A 12,539-nucleotide genomic window follows, 5' to 3' on the forward strand; every position below is an offset into this window, starting at 1 on the left:
ACCACACTGATAGATGACCTCTAAAAGGCAGCTGGGTGACTGAGACCTACTGTACCCTTGTTACGTAACAAAGGGTCAATGGTAAACCTCCTGGCACGGATAGTTGGAGAGTTTAGAGAAAAGTTCCCTCATCAGAAATGTTTTAGATTTTCTAAAAACATGGCTTTGAAAGATCAAAGCCCTGCAGATGCCTGATACCTGATACCTCCACTAGATATGACCTATTTCTGTCCTCTAATGAAGACATGCAGGCGGATCATCATCGTAAAAGCGACGAGGCAAACATTCTCCACCCACAGAGCCACCCACGCACTCCGGGAATCCTTCAGCTAACCAGCTACACCCCACACACCCCTCCATCCCCACTCTGGCAACCCACCATCAACTCCGTTACCCTCCACCCTAACTCTTGTTACCCTGTTACCCTAACTCACCCTGCACCAACTCAAACGGAATTCCCACCCTCACTCTGGCAAACCCTCCTCTATCACCCAGCTTCCCCTACACCCCGCTTTGGCAACCCCCTCCACCTTGCTACCCTCACTCTTACGGGCCCCCTCCACCAGTTCAAACCGAAACTCTCCCATTCTGGCAACCCATCCACCTCCCACCCACACACCTCCGCCCTGGCAACTCATCCACTCAGTGACTGGAAACCAGACCCTGTAACAGCTGAATCAAAGCCTGGTCATAGGACAGAGTAGAGGCGGGCCGGGGACCGAGAAGTGACACGAAGTGAGGGAGGGAGGGAGGGAGGGAGGGAGGGTGGAAGGGAGTGGGTGGGGCGACACTACAAATAGCAAGGACCCGGGGATCACAGCCCTTCATTTAGTCTCCCACCTCCCAACCAACCACACCAGTTCATCCAGCCAGACCTCCACAGGAGAACCTTCCACCATGAGCAAGAGCTACTCCTCCTCCTCCACCGCCCACTCGGCCTCCTCCTACCGGCGCACCTTCGGCTCCGGCGTGGGCGCCAGCGCCAACATGTCCAGCATGTTCTCCGGCCGCGGTGCGGGCGGCTCATCCGGCTCCCACATGTCCTCCAGAGTCTACGAGGTGAAGAGCTCTCCAGTCTACTCGGGTGCCTCACGCTCCTCGTCCAGCGCCTACGGCGGCAGCGGCGGGGCCGTGATGCGCTCCTATGCCGGCATGGGCGAGAAGCTGGACTTCAACCTGGCCGACGCCACGAACCAGGACTTCCTGAACACCCGCACCAACGAGAAGGCCGAGCTGCAGCACCTCAACGACCGCTTCGCCAGCTACATCGAGAAGGTGCGCTTCCTGGAGCAGCAGAACGCCACGCTGACGGTGGAGATCGAGCGCCTGCAGGGCCGCGAGCCCACTCGCATCGCCGACATGTACGAGGAGGAGATGAGGGAGCTGAGGCGCCAGGTGGAGTCCATGGCCAACCAGAGAGGCCGCGTGGAGGTGGAGAGAGACAACCTAGCGGATGACTTGCAAAAACTCAAACTCAGGTGAGAGACGTCAGGAGAAAGCGAGAGCGAAGTCGGTCCGAACACTACGCTCTCCAGTTTTCCGAAATGTGCTTGTGAACCAACAGCCGTTTCATTATTTGAGCAATGGTGATATCATAGATCTCAGAATGACAGAAATGTAATTGGGGTTTTCTTATCTATCTTTTCGATATGACTATTACTGTATTTGAGATTCATGGTGGAACAGATGATGTCTATGGACTAGATAACACAGTTTAGTCTGTAGTCCTCCCTATCTAACACCAGAATCACTGCGTCAGTGCACTGAGTTCTGGAAACTAACAGGGACAGAGAATAAACTCTCTTGCCTCCCTCCTGGATGTGCAGTTCCTTGAAGGGCCTTAAGAGGTGCAAACATTGGGCATTGTACTTTACTGTACAACAATATGACTAATAATCCTTATTCTTGTAATCCAATATCCAATATCATCAATAGTTTATTACAGCATGATTACACATTCATTAGGGAAACTTTAAGTCTAGGAATGTACCTATGTCGAGGGATTCAACCAGTGTTTGACATAAACAAAGAGACTTCTGTAGCTTGACGTGACACGAAGCGACGGCCATATCTAGTTGCATATGCAGCAGTTGCGTTAGCGAACAGAAGTATGCATTACTCTACCAGCGGATTCCTAGAAGACGAGCGACAGGCGGGAATGACGCCCCAATAACATTTCCACTGCTCGAGCACAAATGAATGTTACAGTTCGCCAACTTCCAACAAAGAAACAAAAACCTCTCTATCCTATTGTCAAGGCTATATATACGTTTTCTAATTTGCCCACAAGATAATGTTCCGTTGAGAAGACAGAGAGAGAATGAGGTGCTGGTATTTTGAGCTTAGAAGGAGGCAGAAGAAAGGGAGTGCGATAGTAAACAAAATGCCAAAACAGGAAATGAGCGAAATGCAAAAGAGGATTATTTAAAAAAAAGCCTGGAATGAATGGGAAAGCTGAATACATGAGCGCCTTGGCTCGCCTAGCTGTATTATGTTGAACAGCCAGACAGGGAACTTTGTCCCCCAGTGGTCCTCGCTAGTCCACAGCCACAGAATACCATCCCCATATTAGAACACTATTTTTACCCAGCCCCAATTTACTGGGAGCGCCTGCTGTGTGTCCCCTAAAAATAACCCTCTCCGGCAGCCTATCGCTGTGACTGTAGTGTGCAAGGTCTTTTGGGAGTCTGAACCTAATACTAATGCTGAAATATGGATTATCCAACAGAGGGTTGTTAATGGAGGTTGCTATTTAAAGGTATTAGTGCAGCAGTGTGAGATTTTCACTTGGTTTTCTAGATGGGATGAGTGTTTTTAGGGGTGTGTGTGTGTGTGGGGGGGGGGCTTCGGTGTTGGCATCAGGGCGAAAGTAAAATCTGAAATTGGAAGTGAAATGGTGGAATACACAGCTGCTGCGTGAGGCCTTAGACACACACAGACACATACACACACACACACACACACACACACACACACACACAACCCTGTTCTATCAGCCTATCCTCATGCTCTTCACCTTCACCTGCTCTACACAGGCAAGGATGAGTTCATACCTGCGGCAGCATCAGACACACACTATGACATAAACCACACGAGATAAACAGAATATAGCCCAGAGGATATGCTATTCCTAATACTCACATCAAACTAGACATGGGGAGCATCTCTGGGTGACCACACAGACATGATGGGATCTCACCTTCAAAAGGTTGACGAAAGTGTTTGTAGGGGTGGCAGTTGCTCTCACCCTCTCCCTCTCACGTGACTTTTGACCTGATCTTTGTCTGAGAATAGCTGCACGATGTAGTGTGGCTTCATTTGTGGAATGTGTGTCGGCACTATTCCTGTAGCCTACTAGTCACAAAGACAGAGAGAGAGAGAGAGAGAAAGAGAGAAAGAGAGAAAGAGAGAAAGAGAAAGAGAGTAGGGTAATGTGGGGTTATTCAGCCTCTCTGAATGGACGGCTGAGTCTGTTCAAACAGACTATTCATCAAACATGCTTCTCTAGAGGCGTAATGGGACATTGGGAGTAAACGTCTCTGTTTAAACTCCTGTTGAACCATCTCTCTCCCTCCCTCTCTCTCCCTCTCTCTCTCCCTCCCTCTCTCTCTCTCCCTCCCTCTCTCTCCCTCTCTCTCTCTCCCTCCCTCTCTCTCCCTCCCTCTCTCTCCCTCCCTCTCTCTCCCTCTCTCTCTCTCCCTCCCTCTCTCTCTCTCCCTCCCTCTCTCTCTCTCCCTCCCTCTCCCTCTCTCTCTTCCTCTCTCTCTGATCTCCAGACTGCAGGAGGAGATCCACCAGAAGGAGGAGGCCGAGAACAACTTGTCCGCCTTCAGATCTGTGAGTCACGCCTTCTCTTTTTTCTTCTTCTTTTTTTTGTTGGAATGATCAATAAAATACTGTACATGTGAATTCGATTAGAATTGCTCTCAGACTTCTCAATCTTGTCAGTGTTCTTACTTATGCATAACGATGTGTCACACATGTGAACGGGTGTGTTTCTGCTCTCTGTCTCTCAGGATGTGGACAATGCCACTCTGGCCAGGCTGGACCTGGAGAGGCGCATCGAGAGCCTTCACGAGGAGGTCGCCTTCCTCAAGAAGATCCACGAGGAGGTCGGTGTCCAGTAACTGTCTGTCTGTCTGTCTGTCTGTGACAGTTTGTCTGGTTTGTTCTGTCCGTCTGTCTGTCTGTCTGCCTGTCCTTCAGTCATATGATGACTGTCCGTCTGTCCGGCTGCTATACGTAACTCGATGTCTGTCCGTCACACAATGTCAGACGCCGTGCTCTCTCCAACGACTAGAATAGATCATGGAATGGATTTTTGTGGTGTTTTTTTTTTAATCTTCCCATCAGGTGCTTACTTTACATTGTATGACCAAGGAGCTCACTTTACCATTGTCAGCCTCGGCAGCCTTTCAACCATCAGCAGTAGTGCAAACCACCTCCCCTCCTCCCCTCAATTCACCAATCGCAATCTTGCAGCTGTCTCTCTGGCTGACATTTTTAAATACACTATCTGTAGACACGTGGACCACCAGCCGGTGGAGTGTGTCACATAACACCTTTCTGGAAATATTATTGCTTTAGATATGCGGTTTGAGTGTCACTCATTCACTCCCACTGCAATGCGCATACGGACAGTTATGAAATGCATGGTCATACTATACACATACTCGAACACACACACACACACACACACACACGCACACACACACGCACACACACGCACACGCACAGACACACACACACACACACACACACACACACACACACACACACACACACACAAGGTGAGGTCCTTTCATGTTCTCTCCCCTGTCCTCCTGACATTTGGCTTCAGTGCAATGCTGGAGTGCTGAAGGTTGTGTCTCAGTTGTGTGACACGCAGGGCAGGCCCTCTGTAACCCCGTTAAACAGATGCACAGCTATAATTAAACCCTCTGGGAGAGAGAGGGGAGGCACGAACAGCTGGGAGATATAGGACTTAGGCTGCGTCCAAATTCTCTACCTTTGCGTAGCTTAGTGCACTTCCCCCACATGATTTGAAAAGGAATGCCGTGCTTGTTGGGGGAGTTGTGGACACTTTAGGGAAACAGTCCATAATTGGGTCACAGCTGTCCACCCACTTTGCCTACTAGTCCTGTGCACCAGACGTGGGTACAAATGTGTATTTGTTTACTTCCAAACAGCTTATGTAGCTAGCCTGGCCTTGAGTTACAGTAGCTAGCCTAGCATCATAGAAACAGTGGACTAGCCTCTGTCTAAACTCATCAGATGCATCGCACAAGCCATATCAAGCATACCCAAAGTATTTGCAGGAAAAAGACACAGTACTGATAACATTGTAACTACATATTGTAGCACCCCTATACACTACTTAGTGGACAAGGTGAGTTACCCCATACATGTGCTTTGAGCCATGGAAAAGCGCAACTATTAGCTTCATGATAATACTGACTTAAGGCCGATTTAAAGTTCTGCGTCGAATTTACGTGCGTAGCTTACGTAGCCTACGTAAGGGGTCTCGCACTTTACACTTCTACGTAGGCCGCGCTGCAATTACACCGTCACATCGCTAGGTGGCAGTGTGTTTTCTATGCCCCTGTGCTGTGCCTCTTCCGGTTAGGAACTCAACGGAGCTCAAAGCTCAAAGCGGCATAATAGCGATCTTTTTGTTGTTATGCTTGTTGTAAATAAAAGTTCTATGATGCATTGAAATGACATTAAACTAAGATAATACGATGGTTATCATAATTTTTCAAATCTTTATTAATAAGTAATTACAGAAAAAGTAAATGACATTTCTGTCATGGCTTCCGCATTTTGGCCGACGAGAGAGTCGGAATCTTGTCGGAATCATGTGCTACCAAGCGGACCAATCACAGAGCTTACGGTTGCGTAGAAACTGACGCGTTCCTAAAGTTTTTGGAGATGTGCACGTCAACCCTCTCCGTAGGCAAGGCGGGCCCACGCGGGCCGACGCAAGGCTACGGCGTCGATTTTACGCAGAAGTTTAAATCGGCCTTTAGGGTTAGGGTTAGGGTTAGGGTTAGGGTTAGGGTTAGGGTTAGGGTTAGGGTTCACTCTACTGGACCACTGTGGATCACTGCAAAAAGTCAGCTTTCAAAAACAAGAAAACACAAAAACACAAGAAAACTGAAAAACAAAAGCAATAAAATGGGTGAAATTTAAGTAAGAGATATCTTAAAACTAGGGCAGTAGGACAAAAAACAAGCATATTTTTGCCTTGATTTAAGATATTTCATCTTACTTAGATTTACGTTTTTGCAGTGATGTCACTGACCTTTGACCCTGATATACCTGCAGGAGATCCGTGAACTCCAGAACCAGATGCAGGAGACCTCGGTCCAGGTCCAGATGGACATGTCCAAGCCGGACCTGACCTCTGCCCTGAGGGACATCCGCACACAGTACGAAGGCATCGCCGCCAAGAACATCGCAGAGGCTGAGGAGTGGTACAAGTCCAAGGTACAGTACATTCCACCACACATCAACAGTGGACGTTGTGATGTTAGTTCCTTCAGGAAGAAATACAGTCCTTCTAATCGAGTCCTCATGTGGACAGCTGTAGAAAAGATAACATGATCAAATCCTACTGCTACTTCACCTGCGGTGTGTGACTTGAAATCAATCACAATCACAAGGCACATCACACCATTATGGCCAATTTCTGCCAGTAAAACATAGATTTTGACACCTGTTACGGACACTTGTTTGCATACATGTTTGACTGTTAATATTGTGACCAGATAGACCTATGTAAGAAATGTATTTACTTGAACATACCCATGTCTGTCTTCTCACCAGGTGTCCGACCTGAGTCAGACCGTCAACAAGAACAACGATGCTTTGAGAGTGGCTAAGCAGGAGGGCATGGAGTTCAGACACCAGATCCAGTCCTACACCTGCGAGATCGACTCTCTCAAGGGAACTGTAAGTCGTAATCAGCTTCTACCCTCTCCTCGCCCCTCTCTCGATTGATTCACTTGCTTAGTCAAATGTATTGATTGTAAGTCGCTTTGGAATAAGGCGTCTGCTAAATGCCCAAAATTTAAATGTCTCTCTAACCACGTAACGTTATTAAACAGAACGTTCAACCTCGAGGGGTGCTCTTGAGCTAGTTGGGTCCCCTAAATAGATGGAATATCATTGTCAAGAAATGACTTGATCGGACAGAGTGGGGGCAAACCTCCTTACATTCATGACGCAAAAGCTTCTTCAGCGAAAGTGTGTTAGCCTTAAACGGAAGACCTGTTGTGTGGTCTTATGACATCAGAAATCGCTTAACATTATAACAGTGTAATGAACTGGAAAGTCAACACTCAAAGAAAAAGACAAGTGATTCCTGGTGAAACATCGGTGCGATGGACCCTAAAATGATCTTTCTTCCCCCATAGAACGAGTCTCTGCTGAGGCAGATGAGGGACATGGAGGTACGTCTGGGCGCAGAGTCCGGTGGCTTCCAGGACACCATTACCCGCATGGAGAGCGAGATCGGTAAGATGAAGGACGACATGGCCCGCCACCTCAGAGAGTACCAGGACCTGCTCAATGTCAAGATGGCCCTGGACATCGAGATCGCCACCTACAGGAAGCTGCTGGAAGGGGAGGAGTGCAGGTGGGTAGCCTGTGGTCACGGTTGCCAGATAGGATTGTCCATTTCCAGCCTAACCACAGTCTAAAAAAACGCTAAATCCACCAAAAACCAGCCCAAAACCTATATTGTCAGAAAACCACTAATTACTATTGGGCAGGTGTCCATCTCCTGCCCCCTAAACTGTATGTCTGTTGCCAATGATGTTTGTAAAATAAAATAAGAACCCGCCCCATCTGGCAACTCTGCCTGGGGTGGGGAGGGTTGGGGTAAAGGGGGGATGCAGACCTAGGTCTTTGCACTTGATTGAAAAAAGTTCTAAGACATAATATGTATGTAGGGGAGTGGTATGAAATCAAACAATAAATGTCGAAATTGCTGTTTCCAAAAACAATCCATATACACACATCAAGTAAATAAATAACAGGTATGTAAGCAGGTAGCTGGTCATAACTACAATGATTGACATAGAATGTTTGTCTTCCTTCCCTGTCCAGGATTACAACCTCCATGCCTGTGCAATCATCTTATTCCACCATAGGCTTCAGAGGTGAGTGACGTTTTTGCAGTAAAAACACTTCCCCACAATGGCAGTTCAACGATGAATACAAAGTGAGAAATGTAACTCTAGGATCATGACAGTGAACTTTGAGACCAGAACCTTCCTTTCACCAGTAGGGGGAGCAGTGACACTGGAACTGTCTTGACAGCATGATGTATCGATGCAATTCAGATACTATCAATATTACCGTGGCTCCATTTTGTGACGAGCTAAATGAAAACATTAGAATATAATGATAATTGATTTGACATAAATCAAGTGTCAGTGTGGTTTGTGGGTTAGGGGTGAGAGTGTCTAGTGAATGAATGTCTGGTTGTCTGTGTGCTGCACCTCTACAGAGACTAGCCCAGCTGAGCAGCACCAGCGCTCTTCAGGATCAGCTTCAGTAGAGCAAAAGCGCTCTTCAGGATCAGCTTCAGTAGAGCAAAAGCGCTCCTCAGGATCAGAGGTCCACTCCAAGAAAACTGTCCTGATCAAGACCATTGAGACCCGCGATGGCGAAGTAAGTGACACACACACGAACGTACACACACACAACACAGTTTAAATGCTTTATTTATGTCCACATAAATACAAAGTGCACACACACTTTAATTTCCATTTTTAAATCGTTAAATCGTTATCTTTGTTATCAACATAAAACCCTAATCTTGAGTCTTCATTTTGATCCAGATAAAATATTCTATGAGCGAGGGTGCTAGCGCTCAGTGTGTAAGTCTAGTTTTAGATCTCTACATTCACTATTGATCACCTTTAACTCACCAGTCACCTCCTCTGGTAATACTGTTCCACCTCCTCACTGCCCCTAATACCAGGGACCACCCCTAGCACCAGGAACCACTCGAGCTAGATTCCTCTTATTAGAGATATGTTTCCAACACCACCTCTCTTCCAAAGTGGTTTCCATAGTGTACATGACTTCCTAGCCACACAGTCTGGAGACTCACAGAGGACACCAGTGTTTCTTCACTGTATGCTCACTTTTCACTGTTAACACCATTATATAATACTAGTTGTAAGTTGCAAGACTAGACTCTATCTCCATGTCTCTGTTGGTCTGTCAGTCTGTCAGTCTGTCAGTCTGTCAGTCTGTCCCCACCGACTCTCTCTCACTCTCCTCTCTCCATCCACAGGTTGTCAGTGAATCCACACAGCACCAGCAGGACATCATGTAAATAACCACAATACAAGAATGGGACGACCATACTCCAAACAAAACCAAAAAAAGAAGAAAAAAAAGGAAAAACGACCTCAACACAATATAGAATTTCTAAAATCGACGCACAAAGGCCTTCTGGAAGGAAAGCCTCTTTTGAAAGGTTACTTTTATAGAGTACGTGTGTCATAAACACTTGATGACAAACATGTTTATAACTCATTTACTAACTACAGCTGATAAAATATGAGATGACCCATCACAATGACAAGATAAAAAAAGAAGACAATGTTAATAATATAGTAATACGAAGGTGACAATGAGGGACAGGAAAGAGAGAGGGCCCAGGAAAAGAGCATGCATTTTATTTTATTTAATCTTTATTTAACCTGGTCCAAGACAGCAGTAGCATTGCTAGAGGGGAACTCTCAAGCGGGATCTCTGTAACGTGCATGTGTGTTTGTGTACAGTATGTGTTTTGGATGGGTATCTCTCTATCACAATGCCAAGGATCTGAAATAAAGATATATGTTCAAAACAGTGGACCCCTGTTTAGCTCATTTTTCATTTGATTCGTTTCTGTGGATGTTTCTGTTTGCTACAAGTGAAGGTATAATTCGACCACTTCGACCACATGGTGTCTGATTTTATTCATAAATGATGGCGATGGAGAATGAAAAAGGGGGATAGGACAATTAAAATTCTGTCCATTCCCTTCGTTCCATTACAAGGTAGCGGTCGAATAAAAGCAATTAGCTTCTGTGTCGACATGTCCTGAGGGGATATAGTTAACAGTGATTCACCAGAAGTCAATAGTACAATAGCAACAATGAGAGAGAGGGGGGGGAGAGAGAGAGGGAGAAAGAGGCTTATCTGAACATTCACATCTATTCACATCGAATGTCAGAGAGAGAGAGAGAGAGAGCATTATGACACAAATGTCATCCACCCAAATGCCTTCCTTCTTTCCCTCCCATACTCCCTTCCTCCCTCCCACCCTCCTCCCTCCACCCACCTCCCACTATCACTGTCCAGCGGTTTGCCCTGGAACCTAACTAGAGTAGCTATATAAAAAACTCTCCTATCTCCTCAACCTTTCCCTATCAGCCCAGCTGTAGACATGTGTGACCTGCTGAAGACACTTGGCACTGTCTGATCCAAAATGTGGGCAGAACAGGCTTTGTTAGGCTAATTGTGACCTTTCTGCTCTGATAATGAGGTAAATGCATTGCTTCAGGCCCAACATTTTTATTTATTTTATTGAAACAATTCGGCACACAGAACATAATATAAAAGGACAAAGTAAGGTCAAACACAAGGTATCTGCAGATGAGATAAATAAACCAAAAAGGGTAGAGTGAATGCCCGGCAGGGGCAGACTGTTGCCTTGGACAGGAATCATTAAAAATGGCCAGACTCGAATAGCAAATCTTGGATAAGCAAAATACAGATTGTATTCAGCCCACTCAATACTGCAATAATGCAATTCACCCTTGGTGAGATATTCCCAATGCAAAACTAATCACATTCCGCCTACACAACATTTATTCTTATAACAGATTGTTACTTGTACGGTAAGCACATACTTCTGAGATGCTCCTGTTAAGTAATTCTAACCATTACATTACAAGTTACTAATCCCTGAGGAGTTGTTTATCCCCCTCCGCCCCCTCCGCCACCAAACCCCGCCTCACAGAAAGCAGATAAAATAAGCTTTTAGAGGAACCAGACTGAACACCTCTTTACTGTCGTTGTCAAGCTGCACTCTGATCCTCTGGGTTGTCCTCCTCTGGCCAAACGTCTCACCTCCTCCTACTTTATTACCTCTCAATATCTCCCAGATTCCATACTTGGCTGATGGACGCTGCGTTCCTTTCCTGTCTTGGACCACACCTATTCTACAGAGTACAGACAGGGTGGTCTCTCCCTTCCACCTCCCAGCTCTGTTTTTTTCCTTAGCTGAACCCCCTCAGAGCCCAGGACACTTTCTACATACTTCGTCCACCGCTCTGGGTTGTCAGGGAGCTGCAACGCTTGAGCCTGAGCTTTTCACACTGGTGAGATCATCAGACAAAGAGAGACAGGCAGACGCAGTGTTGGGGTCCAGACTCACAGAAGCTTCAAAAGAAATCCATATATACATTCTTTTAGTTATAGACTATTCTCTGATCAGTACACACTGATAAGAAACACTGTATGATTGTGAAAATTATTGAAGCATCTTATTTCCTTCGTCTGACCTGACTCCTGTCCTGTCTTGTCTCCTTGTCCTCTCTTCCTCCTTCAGCGCTGGAAGCCTTTTCATCTTGTAGAAACTTGTGAAGCTTAATTAAACTCCTTGATTAAACTCCTTCATCTGCCTCTCTGTGCGCTGGCTCTTCAACACTTCAACTTTCGTAATATGCAAAAACCCCAAAAGGAAACACATTAAAAAGAAGAAGCATTTTGCTCATTTGCGTGACTTGAGAATTGCCGACACGCGGCCCTTTTCAACAGACTGTGTCACATTATTGCTGACAATGGCTTTAAAGCAACTGCATCCAATACTGAACGAAAGAAGAAACGATCACTTCACTGAATACAACATCTTGCACGATTAAGTACCGTAGTTTGAACAGCTGTTTGATCACACATTTGTTTAACTTCAGTTAAGACCTTAAAGCTTCTGTTGTAAGAGCTTCAGTGCCGTCTGGAGTTCCTCTTGGAATGAGACATAACTGAACTAAGGAAACTGTCTCCCGCTTTATAGAGAGGGATAGTCTACCGTATTATAGTCTATGTACATGTATAGAATTCTTCTTTATGTCCACTTCCACAGACTCCCAGGCCGTCTATGGCTCTCAATGAAACCGAAATTGAAACTAAAAACAATAGTTCATCTCACTATGTGCAGAAAATCTGAAAGAAAATAAATAAATGGTCTCATAGTTTCAATCTCAACACAGATTATCGGCCAAACAGTAAAGCTTGTTTCTCTTGTGTTGAGCGCAGAACACCTCAGACTCAGCTGCTGCTACAGCTCTCACATCCCTCTCCGCTAGGAAGGCCTCACACACATTCTTTAGAGCAAGGTTACAGGGAGGCTCAACCATCAAATATCCTACAATAAGGACATTCTCCAGATTGGTTATGTTCCCAGCATTTCTGCAGACACCCTTTCCGGAAGCTGTGGCAGCAGCTGAAAGAGACAAACTGGAAGCCATTTT

General features: G+C 46.0%; 1 protein-coding gene across 5 annotated transcripts; it reads left to right on the forward strand.

Moving 5' to 3' along the window:
* Positions 1–897: 897 nt before the first annotated feature.
* desma (desmin a) lies at positions 898–9,352 on the forward strand (the record flags this gene model as incomplete). Of its 5 annotated transcripts, XM_080537148.1 has the most annotated exons (10): positions 898–1,478; positions 3,777–3,837; positions 4,017–4,112; positions 6,328–6,489; positions 6,829–6,954; positions 7,419–7,639; positions 8,113–8,165; positions 8,585–8,679; positions 8,850–8,888; positions 9,311–9,352. In XM_080537148.1, 10 exons carry the CDS (start codon positions 898–900, stop codon positions 9,350–9,352), a joined length of 1,476 nt encoding a protein of 491 aa, XP_080393274.1. The 5 variants fall into 5 exon arrangements, with proteins under 5 accessions (XP_080393274.1, XP_080393275.1, XP_080393276.1 ...); XM_080537149.1 differs by lacking the exon at positions 8,850–8,888; XM_080537150.1 differs by lacking the exon at positions 8,850–8,888 and having other exon boundaries at positions 8,591–8,679.
* Positions 9,353–12,539: the final 3,187 nt, after the last annotated feature.

Source organism: Nansenia antarctica (genome assembly GCF_963989245.1).
Source record: "Nansenia antarctica genome assembly, chromosome: 7".
In the NCBI taxonomy this organism is placed as follows: Eukaryota; Metazoa; Chordata; class Actinopteri; order Argentiniformes; family Microstomatidae; genus Nansenia; species Nansenia antarctica.